This window comes from Diaphorina citri, unplaced genomic scaffold (genome assembly GCF_000475195.1).
Source record: "Diaphorina citri unplaced genomic scaffold, Diaci psyllid genome assembly version 1.1 scaffold1134, whole genome shotgun sequence".
Classification (NCBI taxonomy): Eukaryota; Metazoa; Arthropoda; class Insecta; order Hemiptera; family Psyllidae; genus Diaphorina; species Diaphorina citri.
Genome location: NW_007378563.1, coordinates 1 through 24142, shown reverse-complemented (window position 1 = coordinate 24142; position 24142 = coordinate 1). Strand labels below are relative to the sequence as shown.

The 24142-nt window shown below is 38.2% G+C and overlaps 3 protein-coding genes and 1 non-coding gene across 4 annotated transcripts in view; 2 read left to right on the top strand and 2 right to left on the bottom strand.

The window, feature by feature from the left end:
- The window catches only part of LOC103514400 (pre-mRNA-splicing factor ATP-dependent RNA helicase PRP16), a 36971-nt gene extending 23310 nt beyond the window's left edge, over positions 1-13661 (bottom strand). The window contains exons 1-8 of the mRNA XM_026827379.1: positions 13466-13661; positions 12924-13062; positions 10125-10241; positions 9507-9704; positions 4071-4275; positions 3066-3204; positions 829-1028; positions 249-416 (exon numbers count right to left, since the gene is read on the bottom strand). Coding sequence (XP_026683180.1) covers positions 249-416; positions 829-1028; positions 3066-3204; positions 4071-4275; positions 9507-9704; positions 10125-10241; positions 12924-13062; positions 13466-13613 — 1314 coding nt within the window. The 5' untranslated portion in view covers positions 13614-13661. The remainder of the gene's footprint in view (positions 1-248; positions 417-828; positions 1029-3065; positions 3205-4070; positions 4276-9506; positions 9705-10124; positions 10242-12923; positions 13063-13465) is intronic.
- On the bottom strand, positions 1631-1703 carry Trnaa-agc. Its single transcript has one exon. It is a non-coding gene; the product is annotated as a tRNA-Ala (tRNA).
- Positions 5192-6911, top strand: LOC103514398 (UBA-like domain-containing protein 2). The gene is made up of 4 exons (XM_017446212.2): positions 5192-5411; positions 5869-5931; positions 6209-6320; positions 6714-6911. The coding sequence occupies exons 1-4, from the start codon at positions 5304-5306 to the stop codon at positions 6863-6865; spliced, it is 435 nt and encodes a 144-aa protein (XP_017301701.1). The 5' UTR covers positions 5192-5303; the 3' UTR covers positions 6866-6911.
- Positions 13662-16865: 3204 nt separating the features above from the next.
- LOC103514397 (G protein-coupled receptor kinase 1) lies at positions 16866-22814 on the top strand (the record flags this gene model as incomplete). The annotated part of the gene is given in 3 exon segments (XM_008479273.3): positions 16866-17001; positions 20301-20451; positions 22790-22814. Coding segments are annotated over 3 exon segments (289 nt in total), but the record flags the coding sequence as incomplete, so codon positions are not given.
- Positions 22815-24142: the final 1328 nt, after the last annotated feature.

The following is a 24142-nucleotide window of genomic DNA, read 5'->3' as shown; positions in this document are numbered from 1 at the left end:
GCAAATATTTCAACGGGTTACTTACTGGTGTTCTCGTGTTGACCCAGCACCTAAATGGGAAGTATTGTGTCTCTTCTCGCCCATCTGATGAGACGATGAGAAACTTTCCTAACCCTACCTCTGAGAATAATCACGACCTGATTAAACTTTAACTTGCCCTGTCGATGTCGGGGGAAAGGGACTTTTCAGCAGGATGAACACGGTATATTATTCTACTCTAGATCCTTTCTTTAAATTGCACCCCTCACCTCTTGTCTACAGGCAAACACGGGCAGATATCGCCTCTGCTCCAATATACTATTCTTCTTGGCGAAGTCACTCGACGCCTCCGGAGTATCTTTCATGTGATCAGCAAACTTCTGATCCGCTCTGAAATCCGTACTGTCGTCCTCTGCATTCTTACCATCTTCATCTTCCTGTGAATATGAATAGAGGGTTAGGCCAGTGTGGTAACGCGCTTGCTTGTCATGCAGAAGGTCCCGAGTTCGAATCCCACCATCGATCGACAAAAAAAATGCAAAACCATTTGCATCGACTTTTTTTGACAACGGTGAACACAATTCCCACTTTCTATTACTCAAGTATAGCGATAGCGAAGCTATAATTATGTATGTAGTATATGTACCTACTATGTAATGAGAAAATATTACAATCACTCCAAATTTTCAAAATCAGAAAATGGGTGGAAACATCCCCTTTTGGGGGTTCCCTGATTCCAAAAAAAAATAAGGGTAATAGAAAGTAAAAAAAACTATTTCTATTCTACTCTTTTGTTCTGTTCTGGTGGTGATTATTCTAACATTTAACCCAATAAAACAATTTAAGTACCTCTTTCTTCTTGACTCCCATAATGTTTCCAATACTACTCCCGGCTATTTCCCAGTGTTTCTTCTGCGCTTTCACTCGCTCCTTCTGTTCCCGATACACGCGGACCAGGTTTGACCCTTTGCGTGCCGTCAGGGCCATGTCCGAACTCGGGTCTCGAACCGGGATCACCGGCTCCGGCTGCTTGGTGAACACGATCCGACCTGGAGAGAATGAAAGGGTTAAAAAAGGATTAATATTATATGTACCTACATAAGTGACCGTCACAAATGTTCGAAAGAAAAAAAAAAGTTTTCGTTCTCGGGAGTAACTTTCTCTTCGCTTTCAAACCTCCAAAAAAGAAGGGGGGAATTCGAATGAACTAAGGGGAAAAATCAGCATTTTGTGCGTGCCGTCAGGGCCATGTCCGAACTCGGGTCTCGAACCGGGATCACCGGCTCCGGCTGCTTGGTGAACACGATCCGACCTGGAGATAATGAAAGGGTTAAAAAAGGATAAATATTATACCTACATAAGTGACCGTCACAAATGTTCGAAAGAAAAAAAGTTTTCGTTCTCGGGAGTGGCTTTCTCTTCGCTTTCAAACCTCCAAAAAAAGAAGGGGGGAATTCGGATGAACTAAAGGGAAAAATCAGCATTTTGAAGGGGAGGGGGAACAAAAACAAAGGATGCAGTTATCAACATAATGTAACATACCAAAGTGAAAACTTGGCACTCAGAAAGGGACAAAAAAGAAAGAAAACTATACTTAAAAAAGAGGGGGGAAATCAGCATTTGAAATAAAGGTGCGTGAAACAAAAATGTTTGGAGGTGCGGGGCATCGATCCCCGTACCTCTCGCATGCTAAGCGAGCGCTCTACCATCTGAGCTACACCCCCTTTTGATAACAAGAGGTGAAAGTTACTCCATATAAAGTTCACCAGAAGGTAGGTACAGGATTGAAAGACTTTTTTTTTTTTTTTTTTTTTTTTTTCACCAAAACTTTCACAAGTTTTTTTTTTTATCATTATTCCTGATGACTAATTTTAATATGATAGGTATGTAGGATTTGGAATGGTTGCTCTCCACACACAAAAAAGTCCAAAAATCAGTTTTTACCTTTTGGACTTATCCTTGGACACACATCGTGGACTTTGTGGCTCCACCTCTTCACCATCTTCATTGTCTTTGTACGATGTTGTTTTGGATTTCTTGGCTTCATTTTCTACACTCTGTTCCCTTTCTTTCCTTTTCTCAGCTGAAATAAGTATTAAATTCATACAGTAAATTAAATGGCAGTTTTATCATAAAATATCAAAGGACCTACTTGGGTGTCTTTGGCTTGGAGGCTTTCTCCTTTCTTTCTTTCTTTTTTCACACTGAGTGAGTTTCCATGTTTCAATGCAAGTACACACTACACATTTGGTGAAGATCTTCATGATTCAAGGAAATTTGTTTTTTTTTTTTTTTTACAATTTAAGCTCTAAGTAGTGGGTGTTTTTTCTGTGTCCTTAAGCAAAACTGTTCAATAGTTGGTCCAATTTCAACAAATTTTTGTCCAAGTCACTCTCACGGAGCGATTCTCGGAGCAGAATACCGTCTGTCATGTACTTGATAATGGTCTTCTCCGACGTGCAATCCTCAAACCGTATGGCGTAACCTACCTGAGAAATGAATACACAGAAAGAATCGTCATCAAATCTCAAGTCGTTCCGTCCAAGCGTACGGGTTGGCTATATACAAAGCCAATCCACCATATTCTACCATTATAGAAAGAATCAGAAAAAACAAGCTGGGCTCGAACCCGCGGCCTAGCGCTTACAAGGCAGACGCACTACCAACTAAGCTAACTAGGCTGGCACCGTAATCTTTGATGATGTTACTATGGTGAACCTTGTTTACTATAGTGAACCTTGCGATACAATATTATGCACTAGCAGATGGACACGGCTCTTGTTTTCCTCTTCGAAATCTTCGTCCACATCGACACTCATTAAACTGCGGGGGTAAAGGGACTTTTCGGTCCTATTCCAGCAGGATAAACCAGGTGAATTGTATTCTATATATGGACTTATGATCTAGCAATGGCGGAACATGGGGACTTACCTCCACAAAAAGCCCATTCTGAGGATTAGGTGTAGGGGCAAATAGCCTCAAAAGATTTAAAGATTTTAAGATTTAATTTTAAAGATTTAACAAATCAACGGGCAGAGCCCATGTAGAAAAATGGTTATGAAACTGAGTTAAACTGAGGGACTTACCATCTAGGAAGGGCGGTACAATATTATGCACTAGCAGATGGACACGGCTCTCGTTTTCCTCTTCGAAATCTTCGTCCACATCGACACTCATTACTACGCCACTGGTCAACATTCGGTTCCGCTCCCATAACTCATTGTCCTAGAAAATAATCAAAATTAAATTAGAATAAAATGAGGTGCGGAGAGGACCTTCATTAAATTGCTTGAAAGCAAAATTATTACAACCCAAATAGGGAAAATTAGTGGTCGGGTGGAAGAGCTTAAGTGAGAAACCCTGCCACTTAAAATAAATCCCTAAAACACTATACGTTAGTTTATTGTACGCCACTGGTCAACATTCGGTTCCGCTCCCATAACTCATTGTCCTAGAAAATAATCAAAATTAAATTAGAATAAAATGAGGTGCGGGGAGGACCTTCATTAAATTGCTTGAAAGCAAAATTATTACAACTCAAATAGGGACAGTGGCGTAGCGTCCATGTAGGACGTGTATGGCGGCCATAGACTCGAAATTTCACTCAAATACCCTTAAATATTGACATTAAATAATTAATGTATTTTATTAGATAAATAAAAATAAATATTGGGAAAATTAGTGGTCGGGTGGAAGAGAAACCCTGCCACTTAAAATAAAGCCCTAAAACACTATACGTTAGTTTATTAGAAAACTTTACCCCAGCAGTCTAAACAAGTTCTCTAAACCACTTGTATCATCAGATTATCACTTATTTCATTTTTTAGGTTGATACCTACCTAATCTGTATAGGTATTTATTTTTGGAATTTTGACAATTTTTCTACGTTTTCATATTTTTGTGGAAAAATTGCAAAGTAAAAAATCCGTTTTTTTTTTATGGTTACTTCCTAATGTTTTCTATCTTTGGGACAAAGACTGTTGTTTCTTTAAGTGTTCTTTTTTGCAAGGTTCTCTCTTACTTTCAAGCTTTTCCCCCCTCTTTTGCAGGGTTTTCGCTCTCGGACTTCCTTTCGGTCTTACTTCTCTCACCTTATTAATCTGTCGTTGCTGGGCACTCATCCTCGTTTTCTTCCGCTCCAACAGATGCGCCTCTCGCTTCCTCGTATACTCCTCGCTGATATTCTTGAACGGGTTGTTCACCTCGTCATCAAGCCCATCATCTAGGGAGTACCACTCGCGATCTATGCGAGTTTGTTCCTCCTCCCACGCTAACACGTCCGCCTCGTCCGTCCATTTGAGACCCTCTGTGGAGGTGGGATGATATGGAAATGATAATATGAATAATAATGGTACTTATTTATACCGCTCGCATGGGACTGAAAAGTCCCTTTACTCCAGCAGTGGGCTACAAGTATTCTGTGGTCAAATTCTCAAATTATGTTTAACAAATTTTGACAAACTTATTTAACACAAGGCTCTTTGGATTTCGCGTCCGATTGGCCCTTTGGGGTATTGTAGGAGCCTTTTTTTTATAGAGTTAATAACAAACTTACCAGCAAGCTTATCCAATCCAAGTAGAGATACCTTGGGAACTTTGAACTCTACACTAGTTCCTGGAGCTGCCTTCTTCTTGATGATGAGCCCTCCCTTCACATTGTCTGATCCCTTCAACTGGTACACTCCATCTTCGTCTGGTTCCATCGAAAACGGAGCTAAAATTCAACCAAGAGCAGAAAAAATGAAAAATTTAGATCGGAAAATCTATCATCTCCACCAAATTCACCAAAACGTCCACTTGAGAGCTCAACTTCCAATGTTTACGAATTCAAATTTTCCCTCCCTGGCCTCCATTAAAATAAATGTTCGAGCACAGCCTTTTGTTTCCCGCCATTTTTAAGCCTTATTGCACACGATGCTTTTTTTATGAAAATTTTTGGGTGTTTCATACAAGAAAATTTTTACCTGCTAGAACCAAAATTGGGTGAAATTTTGAACAAACATATTTTATCTTCCTAAATTTTATCTTGCTTCCCCATGATTTCCCTATAACCATTTCCATCTCCCAAAGAATTTCTTGTCGTAAAAGTATGGACGAGGTTTTTAGGTCAAGGACGTTTCTCGAGGCTCTGCTCGAACTTCTTTTATCTTATCATCAGTAGGGAACACATTTTTTGTTACGTCAAAACAAAAATATTTTTCAATAACAAAAACAAAGGATTTGCAGATTAAAAATTGATTAAATTGAAATTTAAATCCGTTTATTTCCGATTTAATTGTATAAAGCAGGGTTTAAATTAATTGTCAGGTGGTTTTCATGTGAAAATGGAAACTCTGAGAGAGCAAGTGATGATCAATCAGTTCGTGGTAGCTGCAGGGTGTGCGAGGGATCAAGCGAAACAAATTCTGCAAGCAGCACAATGGCAGTTTGAAGTAAGTACCTTTTCTCTAGAAAGAAAAAGACCTGATGAATCATACGCTTGTTCATTCCCTGAGGAAAATTTTACAAAATATAGAGATACGAACAAACCCCATTTATAGTAGCTTGAAGAACTGTAAAATTCACACGATAAAAGTTGTCCCTACAAGGCCCTAACAGCCTTTGTTCAATGGAGTTGAAGACCAAACATCAAACTTCCTTTGTTTTAAACATTTATACCAAATTCAGTCAACATTTGAGAATTATTCTGTAATACTTAAAAGTTATCTGTTGAACAGACAGACTAACTCCTGAGGTAGGTACCTATGAAACTTTAAGCTGACATGAATCTTGGCTATTGCACAAGCAGAGAGCCTTGAGAACTAACATGGAGCTGTTAGTTGAGTCTTGTGTCAAATTACAATGCCAAATTTAATACTTTTCTAAATTGATTTGTTGTTCTTGTTTCAGACTGCATTGAGTATATTCTTTCAAGAGGCTGCATTACCTTGCCCCCCAAATCCTTTTGGTCAAGTAAGTATGACCTTCATCTTGGAATATTTGCTTACCGTCATATGGATACTTGATTGTTTTTCATCTGACTCGAGTTTTGCCTCCTTTGTAGGCTTTATCAAGGAAACTTTGAAAAAATAATTAAATAAATAAATAAATAAATATGTTCTTTGTTTTATTACAAAGCAAATTGTATGTCATTTATTACATGTTTGAACAATGCAAATATTTTCTTTGACTGATCCTCTTTTTTGTTGGCCAAGACCCTGTATGACAGTTATTTCTAACTATTTTTCAGGTCACACCATGTAATACACCCGCTACACCTCCCAACTTCCCCGACACATTGACAATGTTTTCCAAAATGAGCACGGGAGAAAAAAACAAGCTCAGTTCATCACCATCTTCAGGTAGGTTGTTGGTTGAAGAGAATAGAATATACCCTGTTTATACTACCCAAATGAGACTGAAAAGTCCCTTTACTCCTGCAGTCTAAACAAGAATAGAATTAAATTGGGGAGGTATACCTTGTTGGTCCTGCCCAAAGAGGACTGAAAAGTTCCTTTGTTTGTTTGTTTTTTTTTTTACTATCTTTTCCTGAACTCTCACTTCTAAATTTTATGTCATCACCATAAGGTCCTGAATTGCTGGATGCTCTGGTATGATCTTGGTTCAAGAGGGGTGGATTTTTTTTTTTTTAAGAGGTGACTATCTGTCATAAGTACCTAGTGTTCAACAAGTACAAATGTCCTCTAAAGTTTACCAATTTCCTCTGAAAAAATTTTACTTTTCTTTCCTTGTAGGCCTCTACTCAACATCTCCCAAGCAGCAACATCAACAGCCTCAGAACTACCTGACCCAGTCATCTCAATCCCAGCACAGCGAGTCCGACTTCTTTCAACAAGACAATGCCACCAGTATAGGACAGTCAGTTGTGCGAGACCTGAACAGATAGATGTAATTGTAGTCATCAAATCCTTTGTGACAATTTCAGTACCAAGTTATCATATTTTTGTATAAACCTCTTTCTATTTAGATTTTAAGAATGAAGGTTACTCAAACCTTTTTCAGATAGATGTAATTGTAGTCATCAAATCCTTTGTGACAATTTCAGTACCAAGTTATCATATTTTTGTATAAACCTCTTTCTATTTAGGTTTTAAGAATGAAGGTTACTCAAACCTTTTTCTGCTGTTCTACCTATGAGAAGAAATTGTGGGAAATTAGAAAGCACTCTTTCATTGGTTCCTTTTATTTATTATTTCCATGTTTTCTTGAAATCTCAGCACATTTCTTGATCAGTAGGTACTTCAATGTAAGTAGGTGCTGTCTACCTACCTGTTCTTTTCTCAAGTTTAGTATTTTCTTCTCAATATGTCTCCTTTTATGTGTATGTCTATATGTAGTACGACATCTACATAGTTTTTTGCATTCATCCATCTACGACCTACTAAAATTGTCTCATCCTTACCAGCAATCACTCGTTTTGATTTTCCTTTTAGTTCAATTCAATGATTTAATATGATATTGAACTCTTTAATATTAACTTTATTAAAGTCTTATCTTACAGCCAGGACCACAATCTGAGCACCTGAGTTTTAAACCAATTGGGTCAGGCAATCTGATTCTTTTTAAAATTTAACCAATCAGAAGTTGGTGTAACTTAGGTTGTGGTTATGTACCGGGTTGGGTTGAGCTCGGACTAGTAGAGACAGGATATTGTTTCTACAGTTTGGCATGGGAGTGGTAACTTAAAAACAAGGTTAGTTTACCAACCTTGCCTAACCCAACCCGGTACATAAACACAACCTCAAACCAAGTTTTGAACTCAGAATGTGGTTCAATTAAATAACACTCTCCACTCTATTTATATACTTCTTTTTTTAGTTTTTCTTCATCTGTACATAAATTTAGCTTTTAGCCTTTAGACATAATTTTAGAATACTTACTACGTTACTACGGTAATAACAATATTTTATGTTTGTTTTATTTAGTAAATGTTTAGTAATCAAGTGTATGGGATTTATGAAATGGTATCAGTTGATATTTTTTTTTTCTCATCTATAAATAGGTAGGTACCCTCGGTATTAACCTATCCAAATCATTCATTGTAATTTCCAATTTGAGGACATGGTTATGTACCGGGTTGGGTTGATTTTGGACTAGTTGAGACAGGATATTGTTTCTACAGTTTGGAATGGGAGTGGTAACTTGAAAGTAAGGGTAGTTTACCAGCTTTGCCTAACCCAACCCGGTACATAACCACGATCTGAGGGTGCTCTTGAAGTACACACATTCTCAGCCCACATCAGTTATTATCAACTAAAACATAATCCCTTCTTCTCCACTGTGTTTCTGGGGTTGGGTGAAAGAGCTCCCTCATTAGAATCATTAAAAAAGAAAGAAAAAATTGACAAATTACAGATCCAGGATTTTTTTTTTAAAAAAAGATTGTGTTCACCGCCGTTTTTTTTATGGTCTGTGTCGTAGCATACCCATCCCGTTGTATGTCCCTCATCAGATGGGTGATACGATGAGGGACCTACTCTACGGGATGGGCATGCTACGACAATGTTTAATTTTTTCGACCCCGCATCGAACTCGGGTCTCAGCTTTGCTAGGCCAGTATGACACCCACTATTAGAGGTCATTTTACCCGAGTTTCACATCTCCCATACTCTATATTAATTCACTGTAAACAAAATATTTTATTCTGTTAGTCACAAATTATAACATTAAAACAAAAAGAGCAAAGATGTGTTTTGTGTTCATTTATTTGTGCCTTGTAAGCGCCGCGGGATGAGATTTGTTAGATTTCTTCCGGTTTCAATAATAATTTTTCTTAACAACCTCAGTGACCGAGTGGATATCTCACACACCGGAGGTCCAGGTTCGATCCCCGACAGGGTCAGTGTTTTTCGGGTCTGTACTTGTAGTTCGGGGTGCACTCAGCCTCATGAAGACAAATGAGTAGCGATTTTAATCAAGTAGCAACCAGTGGCGGCATCAATAATGTAAAAAGATTGATGATTAATGAGAAAAATAGTAAAGGAGGCACTTAGAATGCTGTGATATCCACAAAAGCGTAGAAGGCTATGCCTTTCCGCAGATAATTAATGATTGGATTTTTGATTTGATATGAAGAATGATGCCCAAGATCGAGAAAGCTGGAGAAGGTTCTGCTGAAACCTGTCATATGACAGATCTACTATTATATATATATATATGCCTACGTCTCCTCTTTGCTTTCTCCTTATTGGTTAATTTATTACTCACCCTATCATACCGTAGCGGGAGTATCCATCCTCGTGCAGATATTGAGTAAGCTGTGTGGTTTTCCCGCTCCCCGTCTCCCCCACTATGATCACGATGCTGTTCTCTCGAATCACGTTCAACAGCTGAGGAAACAAAGTAGATAGGGATAGCTCTGAGAATAATCACGACCTGAATATACTTTAACTTGCCCTGTCGGGGGAAAGGGACTTTTCAGCAGGATGAACACGGTATATTCTACTCTAGATCTTTCCTTTAAATTACATTAGATTTTTTTAGGTAGGTAGGTAGGTAATTATTTAGTATTAGGTAAATATTTAGGTGGCGTAGCGCCAGTCATCTTCCTGTCCTTGTTCCACTTGTTATACTTATGCGCGGGAGTAGGACGGGGAGTATCATCAGGTCTGGTGCGATAAGAGTGTGGAGTGTCATTGGGGCCGTGAGATCTAGTTGAGTGTGGAGTGGGAAAATCCCACGCCGAGGAGCGAGGGAAAAATTCGTCTTCGTCATCCCAATTGGTTCTGAGGGAAAAAAGAAAGTGGGAATAAAGAGAGAAAATTAAATAGACTAAGGGAAAAATTAGGTAATAGAAATTTTCATATGATAGGAGTGTCATTGGGGCCATGTGATCTAGTCGAGTGCGGAGTGGGAAAATCCCACGCCGAGGAGCGAGGGAAAAATTTTGGTCTGATGATGAGAATCTGAGTATTCTCGAAAGCTCACCAAATATTACCACCAGTTGTATGTCGAATCTCAATTGTCTTTTTAAATTTTTAATTAGAAAATGTTGAAACTTTTAGAAGATTTCAAAAAAAAAAAAAAACCTGAGGAATCACTTCAGTTTATGGAAGGAGCACCATAGGGTCCTCTTGTCCCTTTTATAGTTCATAAGATCTTCAGACTACTAGATTTAAGAGAGGGAAAATAATAATAAAAAATACCTGGAGGGTGTTCCTTTAATTCTAAAGTCAGGTGTCATAGGTTCGTCTTTGAATCGTATAGAGGGGGTATCCAGTTCCCGTTCTGATTTTCGTTCTGACTTGATATGTCTTCTCTCACTGTCTGGAAATGGGACGTGAAAGGATATTTTTTAATTGTACAAAGGTTCAGAAAATTTCCACGCTAACACGTCCGCCTCGTCCGTCCATTTGAGACCCTCTGTGGAGGTGGGATGATATGGAAATGATAATATGAATAATAATGGTGCTTATTTATACCGCTCGCATAGGACTGAAAAGTCCCTTTACTCCAGCAGTGGGCTTAGTACTATTCTGTGATCAAATTCTCAAATTATGTTTAGGATAAAATTCCATACCTCGGCTGTGATCGCCCTCCTGTTTACCAGGCGAGCGTCTTGACCACTACACCACCGAGGCAGGTTATTATGTCTATTTGAAGGAGTTACATAATTCAAGAAGACCCCAAGTTCACTTTACTACCTCTTAGGTGTGCAAAAAGCTTTAAAAAATCAAATCAAAAATTCAATGTTTGAGGACAATTTAAGTTTGTTATTAAGATAGTTGATCTGAGGTATCCAGTTCAGTTTGGAGTCAACAATTAAACCTAACCATTTATGTGACTCTTTATATTTTATTTCAATATTATTGAGATAGACCGGGGGATGATGGGAATGTCTAAGACGATGGATCGGAAAATCTATCATCTCCACCAAAACATCCACTTGAGAGCTCAACTTCCAATGTTTACAAATTCAAATTTTCCCTCCCTGGCTTCCATTAAAATAAATGTTCGAGCACAGCCTTTTGTTTCCCGCCATTTTTAAGCCTCGTTGCACACGATGCTTTTTTTATGAAAATTTTTGGATGTTTCATACAAGAAAATTTTTGCCTGCTGGAACCAAAATTGGGTAAAATTTTGAACAAACATATTTTATCTTCCTACATTTTATCTTGCTTCCCCATGATTTCCCTATAACCATTTCCATCCCCCAAAGATTTTTTTGTCGTAAAAGTATGGACGAGGTTTTTAGGTCAAGGACGTTTCGAAGTAAAAATTCAGTACCTTTTTGGACTATTCTGCAAAGATAAGCCGTCAAAATTCAAAATTTGCTTTTGTTATTTTTTGTCCGCCAATACTCGATTTTTTTTTTTTTGCGTAGGTACCCCCGGTTGGGAACCGCTGTTCTAGATAATAGTTTAGTAACATTTTTATTTTTTACCTAGTAACATTTCTCTTGCACACTTCCTTATGTTGGCTACACTGTTCTAATCAATACAAGTGTTGGACGCATGCGCAGTTCCTCATTTGATAGTCAGCTGCTATCACAGGGTAGTGATAACTCGCGATTGGAGATTGGAGAAATTTTGTTCTAAAATTGCCTAGGCTAAATTTTTTCCGAGCTAAAAAGAAAATCGAAAGGATTTCCTTCGTAATTTATTGCAAACCTAATGCCCAAAACGTTCCTTTCTCAGGTGTTTGTATCAAGCGAAACAAATTCTGCAAGCAGCACAATGGCAGTTTGAAGTAAGTACCTTTTCTCTAGAAAGAAAAAGACCTGATGAATCATAAGCTTGTTCATTCCCTGAGGAAAATTTTACAAAATATAGAGATACGAACAAACCCCATTTATAGTAGCTAGAAGAACTGTAAAATTCACACAATAAAAGATGTCCCTACAAGGCCCTAACAACCTTTGTTCAATGGAGTTGAAGACCAAACATCAAACTTCCTTTGTTTTAAACATTTATAGCAAATTCAGTCAACATTTGAGAATTATTCTGTAATGCTTAAAAGTTATCTGTTGAACAGACAGACTAACTCCTGAGGTACCTATAAAACTTTAAGCTGACATGAATCTTGGCTATTGCACAAGCAGAGAGCCTTGAGAACTAACATGGAGCTGTTAGTTTAGTCTTGTGTCAAATTACAATGCTAAATTTAATACTTTTCTAAATTGATTTGTTGTTCTTGTTTCAGACTGCATTGAGTATATTCTTTCAAGAGGCTGCATTACCTTGCCCCCCAAATCCTTTTGGTCAAGTAAGTATGACCTTCATCTTGGAATATTTGCTTACCGTCATATGGATACTTGATTGTTTTTCATCTGACTCAAGTTTTGCCTCCTTTGTAGGCTTTTTCAAGGAAACTTTGAAAAAAAAAATAATAAATAAATAAATAAAAAAAATATGTTCTTTGTTTTATTACAAAGCAAATTGTATGTCGTTTATTACATGTTTGAACAATACAAATATTTTCTTTGACTGATCCTCTTTTTTGTTGGCCAAGACCCTGTATGACAGTTATTTCTAACTATTTTTCAGGTCACACCATGTAATACTCCCGCTACACCTCCCAACTTCCCCGACACATTGACAATGTTCTCCAAAATGAGCACGGGAGAAAAAAACAAGCTCAGTTCATCACCATCTTCAGGTAGGTTGTTGGTTGAAGAGAATAGAATATACCCTGTTTATACTACCCAAATGAGACTGAAAAGTCCCTTTACTCCTGCAGTCTAAACAAGAATAGAATTAAATTGGGGAGGTATACCTTGTTGGTCCTGCCCAAAGAGGACTGAAAAGTTCCTTTGTTTGTTTGTTTTTTTTTTTACTATCTTTTCCTGACGGCGCTCTTCCGATTTTTTTTTTTTTTTTTCACCAAAACTTTCACAAGTTTTTTTTTTTATCATTATTCCTGATGACTAATTTTAATATGATAGGTATGTAGGATTTGGAATGGTTGCTCTCCACACACAAAAAAGTCCAAAAATCAGTTTTTACCTTTTGGACTTATCCTTGGACACACATCGTGGACTTTGTGGCTCCACCTCTTCACCATCTTCATTGTCTTTGTACGATGTTGTTTTGGATTTCTTGGCTTCATTTTCTATACTCTGTTCCCTTTCTTTCCTTTTCTCAGCTGAAATAAGTATTAAATTCATACAGTAAATTAAATGGCAGTTTTATCATAAAATATCAAAGGACCTACTTGGGTGTCTTTGGCTTGGAGGCTTTCTCCTTTCTTTCTTTCTTTTTTCACTCTGAGTGAGTTTCCATGTTTCAATGCAAGTACACACTACACATTTGGTGAAGATGTTCATGATTCAAGGAAATTTGTTTTTTTTTTTTTTTTTTTACAATTTAAGCTCTAGTGGGTGTTTTTTCTGTGTCCCTTTTTTTAAGCAAAACTGTTCAATAGTTGGTCCAATTTCAACAAATTTTGACAAACTTATTTAACACAAGGCTCTTTGGATTTCGCGTCCGATTGGCCCTTTGGGGTATTGTAGGAGCCTTTTTTTTTATAGAGTTAATAACAAACTTACCAGCAAGCTTATCCAATCCAAGTAGAGATACCTTGGGAACTTTGAACTCTACACTAGTTCCTGGAGCTGCCTTCTTCTTGATGATGAGCCCTCCCTTCACATTGTCTGATCCCTTCAACTGGTACACTCCATCTTCGTCTGGTTCCATCGAAAACGGAGCTAAAATTCAACCAAGAGCAAAAAAAAATGAAAAATTTAGATCGGTACGACATCTACATAGTTTTTTGCATTCATCCATCTACGACCTACTAAAATTGTCTCATCCTTACCAGCAATCACTCGTTTTGATTTACCTTTTAGTTCAATTCAATGATTTAATATGGTATTGAACTCTTTAATATTAACTTTATTAAAGTCTTATCTTACAGCCAGGACCACAATCTGAGCAGCTGAGTTTTAAACCAATTGGGTCAGGCAATCTAATTCTTTTTAAAATTTAACCAATCAGAAGTTGGTGTAGGTAACTTAAGTTGTGGTTATGTACCGGGTTGGGTTGAGCTTAGACTAGTTGAGACAGGATATTGTTTCTACAGTTTGGCATGGGAGTGGTAACTTAAAAACAAGGTTAGTTTACCAACCATGCCTAACCCAACCCGGTACATAAACACAACCTCAAACCAAGTTTTGAACTCGGAATGTGGTTCAATTATATAACACTCTCAACTCTATTTTATATACTTCTTTTTTAGTTTTTCTTCATCTGTACATAAATTTAGCTTTTAGCCCTTAGACATAATTTTAGAATACTTACTACGGTAATAACAATATTTTATGTTTGTTTTATTTAGTAAATGTTTAGTAATCAAGTGTATGGGATTTATGAAATGGTATCAGTTGATATTTTTTTTTTCTCATCTATAAATAGGTAGGTACCCTCGGTATTAACCTATCCAAATCATTCATTGTAATTTCCAATTTGAGGACATGGTTATGTACCGGGTTGGATTGATTTTGGACTAGTTGAGACAGGATATTGTTTCTACAGTGTGGAATGGGAGTGGTAACTTGAAAGTAAGGGTATTTTACCAACTTTGCCTAACCCAACCCGGTACATAACCACGACCTGAGGGTGCTCTTGAAGTACACACATTCTCAGCTCACATCAGTTATTATATCAACTAAAACATAATCCCTTCTTCTCCACTGTGTTTCTGCGGTTGGGTGAAAGAGCTCCCTCATTAGAATCATTAAAGAAGAAAGAAAAAATTGACAAATTATAGATCCAGGATTAAAAAAAAAAGATTGTGTTCACCGCCGTTTTTATGGTCTGTGTCGTAGCATACCCATCCCGTTGTATGTCCCTCATCAGATGGGTGATACGATGAGGGACCTACTCTACGGCATGGACATGCTACGACAATGTTTAATTTTTTCGACCCCGCCCGGAATCGAACTCGGGTCTCGGCTTTGCTAGGCCGCCAGTATGACACCCACTATTAGAGGTCAATTTACCCGAGTTTCACATCTCCCATACTCTATATTAATTCACTGTAAACAAAATATTTTATTCTGTTAGTCACAAATTATAACATTAAAACTAAAAGAGCAAAGATGTGTTTTGTGTTCATTTATTTGTGCCCGCGGATTCGATTCCCGCCCGCAGCGGATTTTATCCTACACGGATAATGTTCGTTGTCGGAATGGCTGGCCTTTTCCTATCCTGTCTTTCCTCTCTCTTCGATTTCGGGACGATAAGACCTTAGCAGTTACAATCCCCCCCTATCTAACCTCTTGAAAAAAAAAGAAAAAAAAAAATCCATCGAAATACCTACGGACCTACGTCAAATAGAATACCTACCTACCTACAAAACTAAAAGGATAGCGTGTCGGTTTCCAAGCGCTTAGATTGCGGGTTCAATTCACGCCCGGGGGCGAACTATTTATTCTAAACAAAATTCTCGAGTGGTTCACATTTCCTACTTACCTCTACCGTTCTCGGAAAATTAGTTTTTTTTTCTACCTACGTACGAACAAAGTTAGACGTACGTAGGTACCTACTACCCTCTTGATTTTTTTAAGGTTTCTGTTGATTACCTACCTACACCTATCGATATAAGTAGGTTTAATAGGAGGTACAGAGAAACCTTCTAGGTAGGTAGGTTTTTTTCCCCAAAAGTCTGTTCGAAATCAATCCTCGAAGTAAAAATTCAGTACCTTTTTGGACTATTCTGCAAAGATAAGCCGTCAAAATTCAAAATTTGCTTTTGTTATTTTTTGTCCGCCATTACTCGATTTTTTTTTTTTTTGCGTACCCCCGGTTGGGAACCGCTGTCGGGCGAACTATTTATTCTAAACAAAATTCTCGAGTGGTTCACATTTCCTACTTACCTCTACCGTTCTCGGAAAATTAGTTTTTTTTTCCTACCTACGTACGAACAAAGTTAGACGTAGGTTTCTACTACCCTCTTGATTTTTTAAGGTTTCTGTTGATTACCTACATACACCTATCGATATATGTAGGTTGTAGGAGGTACGGAGAAACCTTCTAGGTAGGTAGGTTTTTTTCCCCAAAAGTCTGTTCGAAATCAATCCTCGAAGTAAAAATTCAGTACCTTTTTGGACTATTCTGCAAAGATAAGCCGTCAAAATTCAAAATTTGCTTTTGTTATTTTTTGTCCGCCATTACTCGATTTTTTTTTTTTTTGCGTACCCCCGGTTGGGAACCGCTGTCCTAGATAATAGTTTAGTAACATTTTTATTTTTTACCTAGTAACATTTCTCTTGCACACTTCCTTATGTTGGCTACACTGTTCTAATCAATACAAGTGTTGGACGCATGCGCAGTTCCTCATTTGATAGTCAGCTGCTATCACAGGGTACCTAGTGATAACTCGCGATTGGAGATTGGAGAAATTTTGTTGTAAAATTGCCTAGGCTAAATTTTTTCCGAGCTAAAAAGAAAATCGAAAGGGTTTCCTTCATTCCTTCGTAATTTATTGCAAACCTTAATGCCCAAAACGTTCCTTTCTCAGGTGTTTGTCTAAACTAAATTACTTTGTAAACACAATGCTGACCCAGTGCTTTTTAATTTTTCAACCATCCAACTCTGAGATACTGTGTAATCGAAATACCTAGCACTAACAGAAGTAGAAATTAAAGTTGTATTTAATTTTTCAACCATCCAACTCTGAGATACTGTGTAATCGAAATACCTAGCACTAACAGAAGTAGAAATTAAAGTTGTAAAAAAAATTACAACATAAAATGGTAGTGAATTTTGTGTTCGATTTACAAGAAAATTACATGGGAAATTTACCTACGCGCTTAGTTTTCAACCATGTAGAATCTACCGTGTTTTTCCGAGCTCATTTATGTTCAAATTGTAATTTGTTTGCTATGTGCAAGTGAAAAGTGTTTTTGTAAATTCCTAGCTTATTTGTTGTGTGTTATTGTATAGAGGGTTTTTGCTAGTTATTCACAATCATGGCAGATCTGGAAGCAGTATTAGCTGATGTGAGCTACTTGATGGCTATGGAGAAAAGCAAATGCACTCCGGCTGCAAGAGCAAGCAAGAAAATTGTACTCCCCGATCCCAGGTAAGATTTTCCGAGTACCCAGTTTTGAGATAAACTTTCTGCTGGGTCCCCAGCCTTTGATCTCTCACCCCATGCTAGCCTTGACTCTCTAACTGGGTTCATCTCTTTTTTGAGTGGTCCCTCAATTTTACCTTATTTTTTTCCTCCTGTTGTAAAGTCTTATTTTGGTACTAGTTCAGAAGCCAGGACAATGAAAAATTGCTACAAAAAGGAGCTTTCATAAATGAGCAGTGACCATTGGGTTCATCTCTTTTTTGAGTGGTCCCTCAATTTTACCTTATTTTTTTCCTCCTGTTGTAAAGTCTTATTTTGGTACTAGTTCAGAATCCAGGACAATGAAAAATTGCTACAAAAAGTAGCTTTCATAAATGAGCAATGACCAGTGTTATTATAGGGTTAGGAAAAACACCAAAAAAGGCTTTCTCAATGATTAGTGATCAGTGTTATTTGTGTTAGGTTTAAACATATTATACTAAAAGGAACTTCATTTTTCATTGTTGTGGCTTCTGAACAATTAGCATTATTATTATTATTATTATTATTATTTTTATTATAGGGTTAGGAAAAACACCAAAAAAGGCTTTCTCAATGATTAGTGATCAGTGTTATTTGTGTTAGGTTTAAACATATTATACTGAAAGGAACTTCATTTTTCATTGTTGTGGCTTCTGAACAATTAGCATTATTATTATTATTATTATTATTATTATTTTTTTTCAAATGATGAATTCATATTTGAATTGGTAGATAACTTCTGCCCTGGCAGGGGTTTGAACCCAGGACCTCCAGATGATCAGAGCAAGAGCACAATACCTTGATGACCTAATCTCTATTCTTCTGTTTTTCTTGAACCTTGTGGTGATAGCACAACATTGATTGCACCAGTTTCAAATGGCTCACTGAAGTTAACCCAGGACCTCCAGATGATCAGAGCAAGAGCACAATACCTTGATGACCTAATCTCTATTCTTCTGTTTTTCTTGAACCTTGTGGTGCTAGCACAACATTGATTGCACCAGTTTCATATGGCTCACTGAAGTCAACCAACATTGTTTGTGGTTTGTATTGGGATGGGTGACCATCTGGGCATTTGTGTGCTGCTGGTTTTTTTAGCCCACTAAGGCGGGTGCGGTTAATTAAATTTAAACTCAAAAAGATTGTGGTCCAGGCCCTTAGTACCTACTTTGTTCAATAATGACTGCCACTTGCATGTCAAAAAAAAATCTGCATTTGTTCAGAAATAACATTTGCCATTTGAACAAATCAGCATTAGGTAGGTAGGTGGTGTCTACTGATTAAATAAAATAATAAATCCCAATGTCAGCAAACAAGTGCATAAACAGAACTAATCAAACAATAAATATATTTACATTGAACATTTTTATTATTTGAACCCAACATTATATTATTTTATTTACCTGAAGTACCTACCTGATTTTTTTTTTTTTTTTTTTTTTTTTTTTTTTTAAACTTTGACTTGATTGATTTTGATGAGTCTGTCACTGTCCTAGCATGTGAAATGCACAGGCAGTCCTTTACAAAGTGATGCACTACCTATACAATTCCTGGTCAGATAGAAAAGATTCAAATTTTTCATGTGAAAGGGTCCAAAAGGGAGCTCTTTTACTACAAAGGGCCTAAAGCAGGAACAAGCTTTTATGCCTTTTTTTTTAGATCGGAAGAGCGGTTGTGTTTTTTTTTTTTTTTTTTTTTTTTTTTCAACTTTGACTTGATTGATTTTGATGAGTCTGTCACTGTCCTAGCATGTGAAATGCACAGGCAGTCCTTTACAAAGTGATGCACTACCTATACAATTCCTGGTCAGATAGAAAAGAATCAAATTTTTCATGTGAAAGGGTCCAAAAGGGAGCTCTTTTTACTACAAAGGGCCTAAAGCAGGAACAAGCTTTTATGCCTTTTTTTCCAAGCAATTTTTTTATTACTGTACCTACAATATTGGGGGCTCTTTACCTGGATAAGAAAGAAGAAATGTTGCCTATCTAATTAATACTTAGGTTGATCAGAAATGCAAACGCTTGTACTACAGCTATGCATGAGAGGCAGAGGTACCTATTAGAATTGTTCAAAACACCCCTTAAAAAAAAAAAAAAAAAAAAAAAAAACAAAGTTGAGCTGAAAATCAAGTCATTAAATAGCTTGTTAAATGTAAAAAAAAAAAAATCATAGAAATGAATAGCTCACCCCTAAAGGGGATTGAGCAAGGAACCGTGGAACTAAAGCAACAGTGCCCTAATAATCCTAAAAATAGTTGAAAAAAAAAAAAATCAGTAAGTAACATTGACTTTTAGCGTCCTCATTAATTGTCCACCTAGACTTGTAATTAACGGAACAGCTGCTAATATCCTCGTAACAAGCGCTCTTATTATAGCCAACCATGCAATCAAACAACGATGATGATGGGTACCAGAAGCATTCAGTCAGCATTCAAAACATTTTACTGATTTGGTGCAAAGTCACCCGGGCAGGTGCAAAGTCACCTCAGATGACGGTAATAACATTGTTTGCTTTAGGTAATGAGCGTACAGGTGCGTCAATTGTTGCTGAAACTGTTTGAACAGGAGGTTTGAATGAGATGTTGTTTGAATTAGTAGGAAGGCTGGGATCTTTTTACCTTGATTGAAAACGGGGGGAAAGTGTAGGGATTGACCCCCTTTTTCCCCAAAAATGGCATTTAGATAATATGTACATGGGTACTTATATGTAGGTACAGCAATAGATTTTCATGTAAGATTAGGTACTTAAGAATCTAAATACCTAAGTTAGTAAGTATGTTTATGTTTGGGAAAGATCAACCAGTCACATTTGAATGCGCAACAAACTTTTTAGTCTTTTCAAGGGAGAAAGGAAAATGTAATTTGAATGAGGCTAGATTGGTTGTGTGTGGTTAGCTTTATTGAAGGTCCATTTGAGTGTGTGGCAGTGGTGTTCATGTAAGATTAGGTACTTAAGAATCTAAATACCTAAGTTAGTAAGTATGTTTATGTTTGGGAAAGATCAACCAGTCACATTTGAATGTGCAACAAACTTTTTAGTCTTTACGAGGGAGAAAGGAAAAATGTAATTTGAATGAGGCTAGATTGGTTGTGTGTGGTTGGCTTTATTGAAGGTACATTTGAGTGTGTAGCAGTGGTGTTGTGGTTAGCGCGGTGGACTTCGGATCTGGAGGTTGGTGATTCCAGTCCAAGTCAGGTCATAAAATTTAGCGTAGTGCATTAAGCAGGGAACGACATTTGTGACAATCATTAATGAAACATTCCCTGTTTATTATTTTGTTTCAGTGTGCGCAGTGTTATGCACAAATATTTGGAGAAGAAAAATGAAGTGAACTTTGACAAGATATTTAACCAGGTCATCGGCTACATTCTGTTCAAGGACTTCTGTGAAAATTGCTGCGACGAGCCGGTTCCACAGCTGAAATTCTACGAAGAGGTAAGAACACATTCAATTAAAAAAAAGTCGAGTTTCACCGCTGTTTTTATTTCGATTGTCGATAAGACAATCTTCCCATTTAGGTGCTGGGTCAACACAAGCACACCAGAAAGTAACCCGTTGAAATATTTGCAATTTTTACTTTCTTTGCATTGTACCTCCTTTTCCTCTCCTTCTCTTTTCTCCTACCCATATCTACTTCGTTCTCCTTTTCCTCTTTTTCCCTCCTGTTTTTTCTCCTTCGCTCCTCCTCCTTTTCCTTCTCTTCATTCTTTCCCTCCTTCTCTTTCTCCTCCTCTTCTTTTTTCTTCTTCACTCCTCCTTTTTACATTCTGTTCAAGGACTTCTGTGAAAATTGCTGCGACGAGCCGGTTCCACAGCTGAAATTCTACGAAGAGGTAAGAACACATTCAATTTAAAAAAAGTCGAGTTTCACCGCTGTTTTTATTTCGTAGTAATGAAACAACGGCTACATTAGATGCATGTGGTCTGTGTGGTAACATGTCCATCCCGTAGTATGTCCCTCATCAGATGGGCGATAAGGGAGACAATACTTCCCATTTAAGTAAGTGCTGGGTCAACACAAGAACACCAGAAAGTAACCTGTTGAAATATTTGCAATTTTTACTTTCTTTGCATTGTACCTCCTTTTCCTCTCCTTCTCTTTTCTCCTACCCATATCTACTTCGTTCTCCTTTTCCTCTTTTTCCCTCCTGTTTTTTCTCCTTCGCTCCTCCTCCTTTTCCTTCTCTTCATTCTTTCCCTCCTTCTTTCTCCTCCTCTTCTTTTTTTTCTTCATTCCTCCTTTTTCTTTTCCTGCTCCTCCATCTCTTCCTTCTTTTTCTCTGTCTCTTCCTTTTCCTCCTCTTTGTTCTGCTCCTTTTACTCTCCCTTATTCTTGTTCCTCCTCCTACTCCTTCTCCTTTTCCTCCTCTTTGTTCTGCTCCTTTTCCTCTCCCTTATTCTTGTTCCTCCTCCTACTCCTTCTCCTTTTCCTCCTCTTTGTTCTGCTCCTTTTACTCTCCCTTATTCTTGTTCCTCCTCCTACTCCTTCTCCTTTTCCTCCTCTTTGTTCTGCTCCTTTTCCTCTCTTATTCTTCTTCTCTTCTTTTTCTTTTCCTAATCCTCCATCTCTTCCTCCTTTTCCTCCTCTTTATTTTGCTCCTTTTACTCTCCCTCCTTCTTCTTCTTCTTCTTCTATTCCTCCTCTTCCTCCTCCTCAAATGTGCCCCAAGTATTCGAAACTGATGAGAATCCAATCATTCATGCACTTACATATGTACCTCCTTTTTTTACCTACATAGATTTTTTTTTTTTTTGTAATATGAAGAATTGCTTGTACATTCAAAACAAGGGGGCCTATGTAAGTATACGTTCTATACCTATTTGCCAGAACACACACTCACACAGGCCCGTATTTAGAGGGGAGGGGCGAGGGGGCCCGGGCTCCCCCCCTTCTCGAGCTCCATTGTTCTCCTTTGCTGTACGAAAAATTGGGGTCGAGGGGACCCGGCGCCATTCCCTCTCCTACCTTCGAGCTTCATTTTTCTCGACAGAATCCTGGATACGGCCCTGCACACACAAGTATGTAATGTTCAAAATACGGAAGTATACAAGTACCCACCATATTAAACACACAAATACAACAAACATAATAATTAAATGTTTCCTACGTACGTACTTTGTGATGTAATGAACAGTGGAAAAAAAAACTGACGTGATTTTTTTCACTTTTCTTACTTTTTCTTCTTCTTCTTCTCCTCCTTCTTTTCCCTTCTTTTCGTTTTCCTCTTCTGATTTTTCTTCGATTTTTTCACTTTTCTTCCTTCTTTTTCTCCTCCTCCTCCTTCTTCTTTTCTTTCTCTTCTTCTTATTCTTATTCCTAAAAACCAAACCCCCCCCGGGGGGGGGGGGGAACTTCAAGCACAGACGAGAAAAAAAGCGTCCACGCCGGGAATCGAACCCGAAACCTCCGGCGAACAAACCTAGTGTGATATCCACTTGGCCACGGAGGTTTCATTTCCTTGATTCTACTTTTTTTTAAAAGAGGTTCGACAGAGGGAACTCTAACTGCTAAGGGCAGCTAAGGTCTTATCGCCCGAAATCGTTGAGAGTAGGAAGACAGGATGGGAAAAAGCCAGCCGTTCCGAGAACGAACCCTATCTGTTTAGGATAAAAATCGCCCCGGGCGCGAATCGAACCCGCGGCCTAGCGCTTACAAGGCAGACGCGCTACCAACCAAGCTAACTAGGCTGGCTCTTCATTTTACTGTTCCTTTCAATACCCTATCCTATAATGAAGAAAGTAATGTTATCGGACTGTTTGCCTGTGTTTCCAGATCAAAAACTACGAAAAGCTAGAGTGTTCCCTCTTTTCCCCCTTCTTACTTTCTATTCCCCCCCTCTATTTTATGTCCCTTTTCACTCCATTTTTTCCCTCATTTATTCTTTAGCATGTACCTGGCTACCAGTACAAAGTCAACATTAGACTGTAGACCTAGGCCTCAGTTTTTTATCCTTCTGCTTCCTTCATTCTTCTCCTCCTCTTCTTCTCTTCCTCTTCTTCTTCTTTGTTTTATTCCTTCATATTACTTGTCTCATAATTTATTCACATCCTCATTAGGTATCGTCCTATTTTTTCCCTCATTTTTTTCTGGCCTCCTCTCTCTCCTTTTTCTTCCTCCCCCTACTCCATCCTTTCCTTTCTCTCTCCCCTTTTTTTCCTCCCTTCATCCTCTCCTATTCTTCCCTCTTTTCTCCTTCTCTTCCATTTCTCCTTCCCTCTCGAGCTATCCCTCGATTTCTTTCTCTTTCTCCCATCATCCCCTTTTTCCCTTCTCTTTTCACTTCATCCTTTCTTCCCTTCCGTCTCTCTCTTTCCCCATCTCTCGCCTATCTCCTTTCTTGGTCTCCTTCCTTTTCTCCCTTTCTGTAGTCTTTCTTCTCTCCCCCTTCCTCCTCTCCTATCCTTTCACTCTTTCCCCTCTCTCATTCCGCCCATTTCCTTCCCCTCTACCTCTCAACTCCCACCCCTCTTCTTCTTTCTCCCTCTTCCCCTTTCTCCCTCTTCCCCTTTTCTTCCTTCTCATGTTGTTTGAATTAGTAGGAAGGCTGGGATCTTTTTACCTTGATTGAAAACGGGGGGAAAGTGTAGGGATTGACCCCCTTTTTCCCCTAAAATGGCATTTAGATAATATGTACATAGGTAAGTAGGTACTTATATGTAGCTTCCTTCTCCTCCCTCCGTCCTCCCATCATCAAGTACCTACTTAGCTGTCCTATTCAAATCACCTTGTCCTCTTAAGGACATGTGACAGAGTGCTCCCCTAAACGTGAAGTATACTTAGGTGGTCGAAAAATGGAGTAGATAGCTCCCCCTTCCTCCCTCTCTTTCCCCTACCTCCCATCTCTTCCCCTTGTTTAGACTGCTGGAGTAAAGAGACTTTTTAGTCTCATTCGAGCAGGATAAACAAGGTATTCTATTCTATTCCTTTCTCTCCCTCCCTCGCTCTCTCTTTCTCACTTTTTCTGGACACGGAAAGTAAAGAAAAGTACTTTTTCCTCCCTCTCTCTCTCACTACCTTCCTCCTTTTTATGTCTCTCTGCTCCCCCTTTCTCTCTCTCTCTCTCTCTCCCTCTCTCTCTCTCCCTCTCTCTCTCCCTCTCTCTCTCTCTCCCTCTCTCTCTCTCTC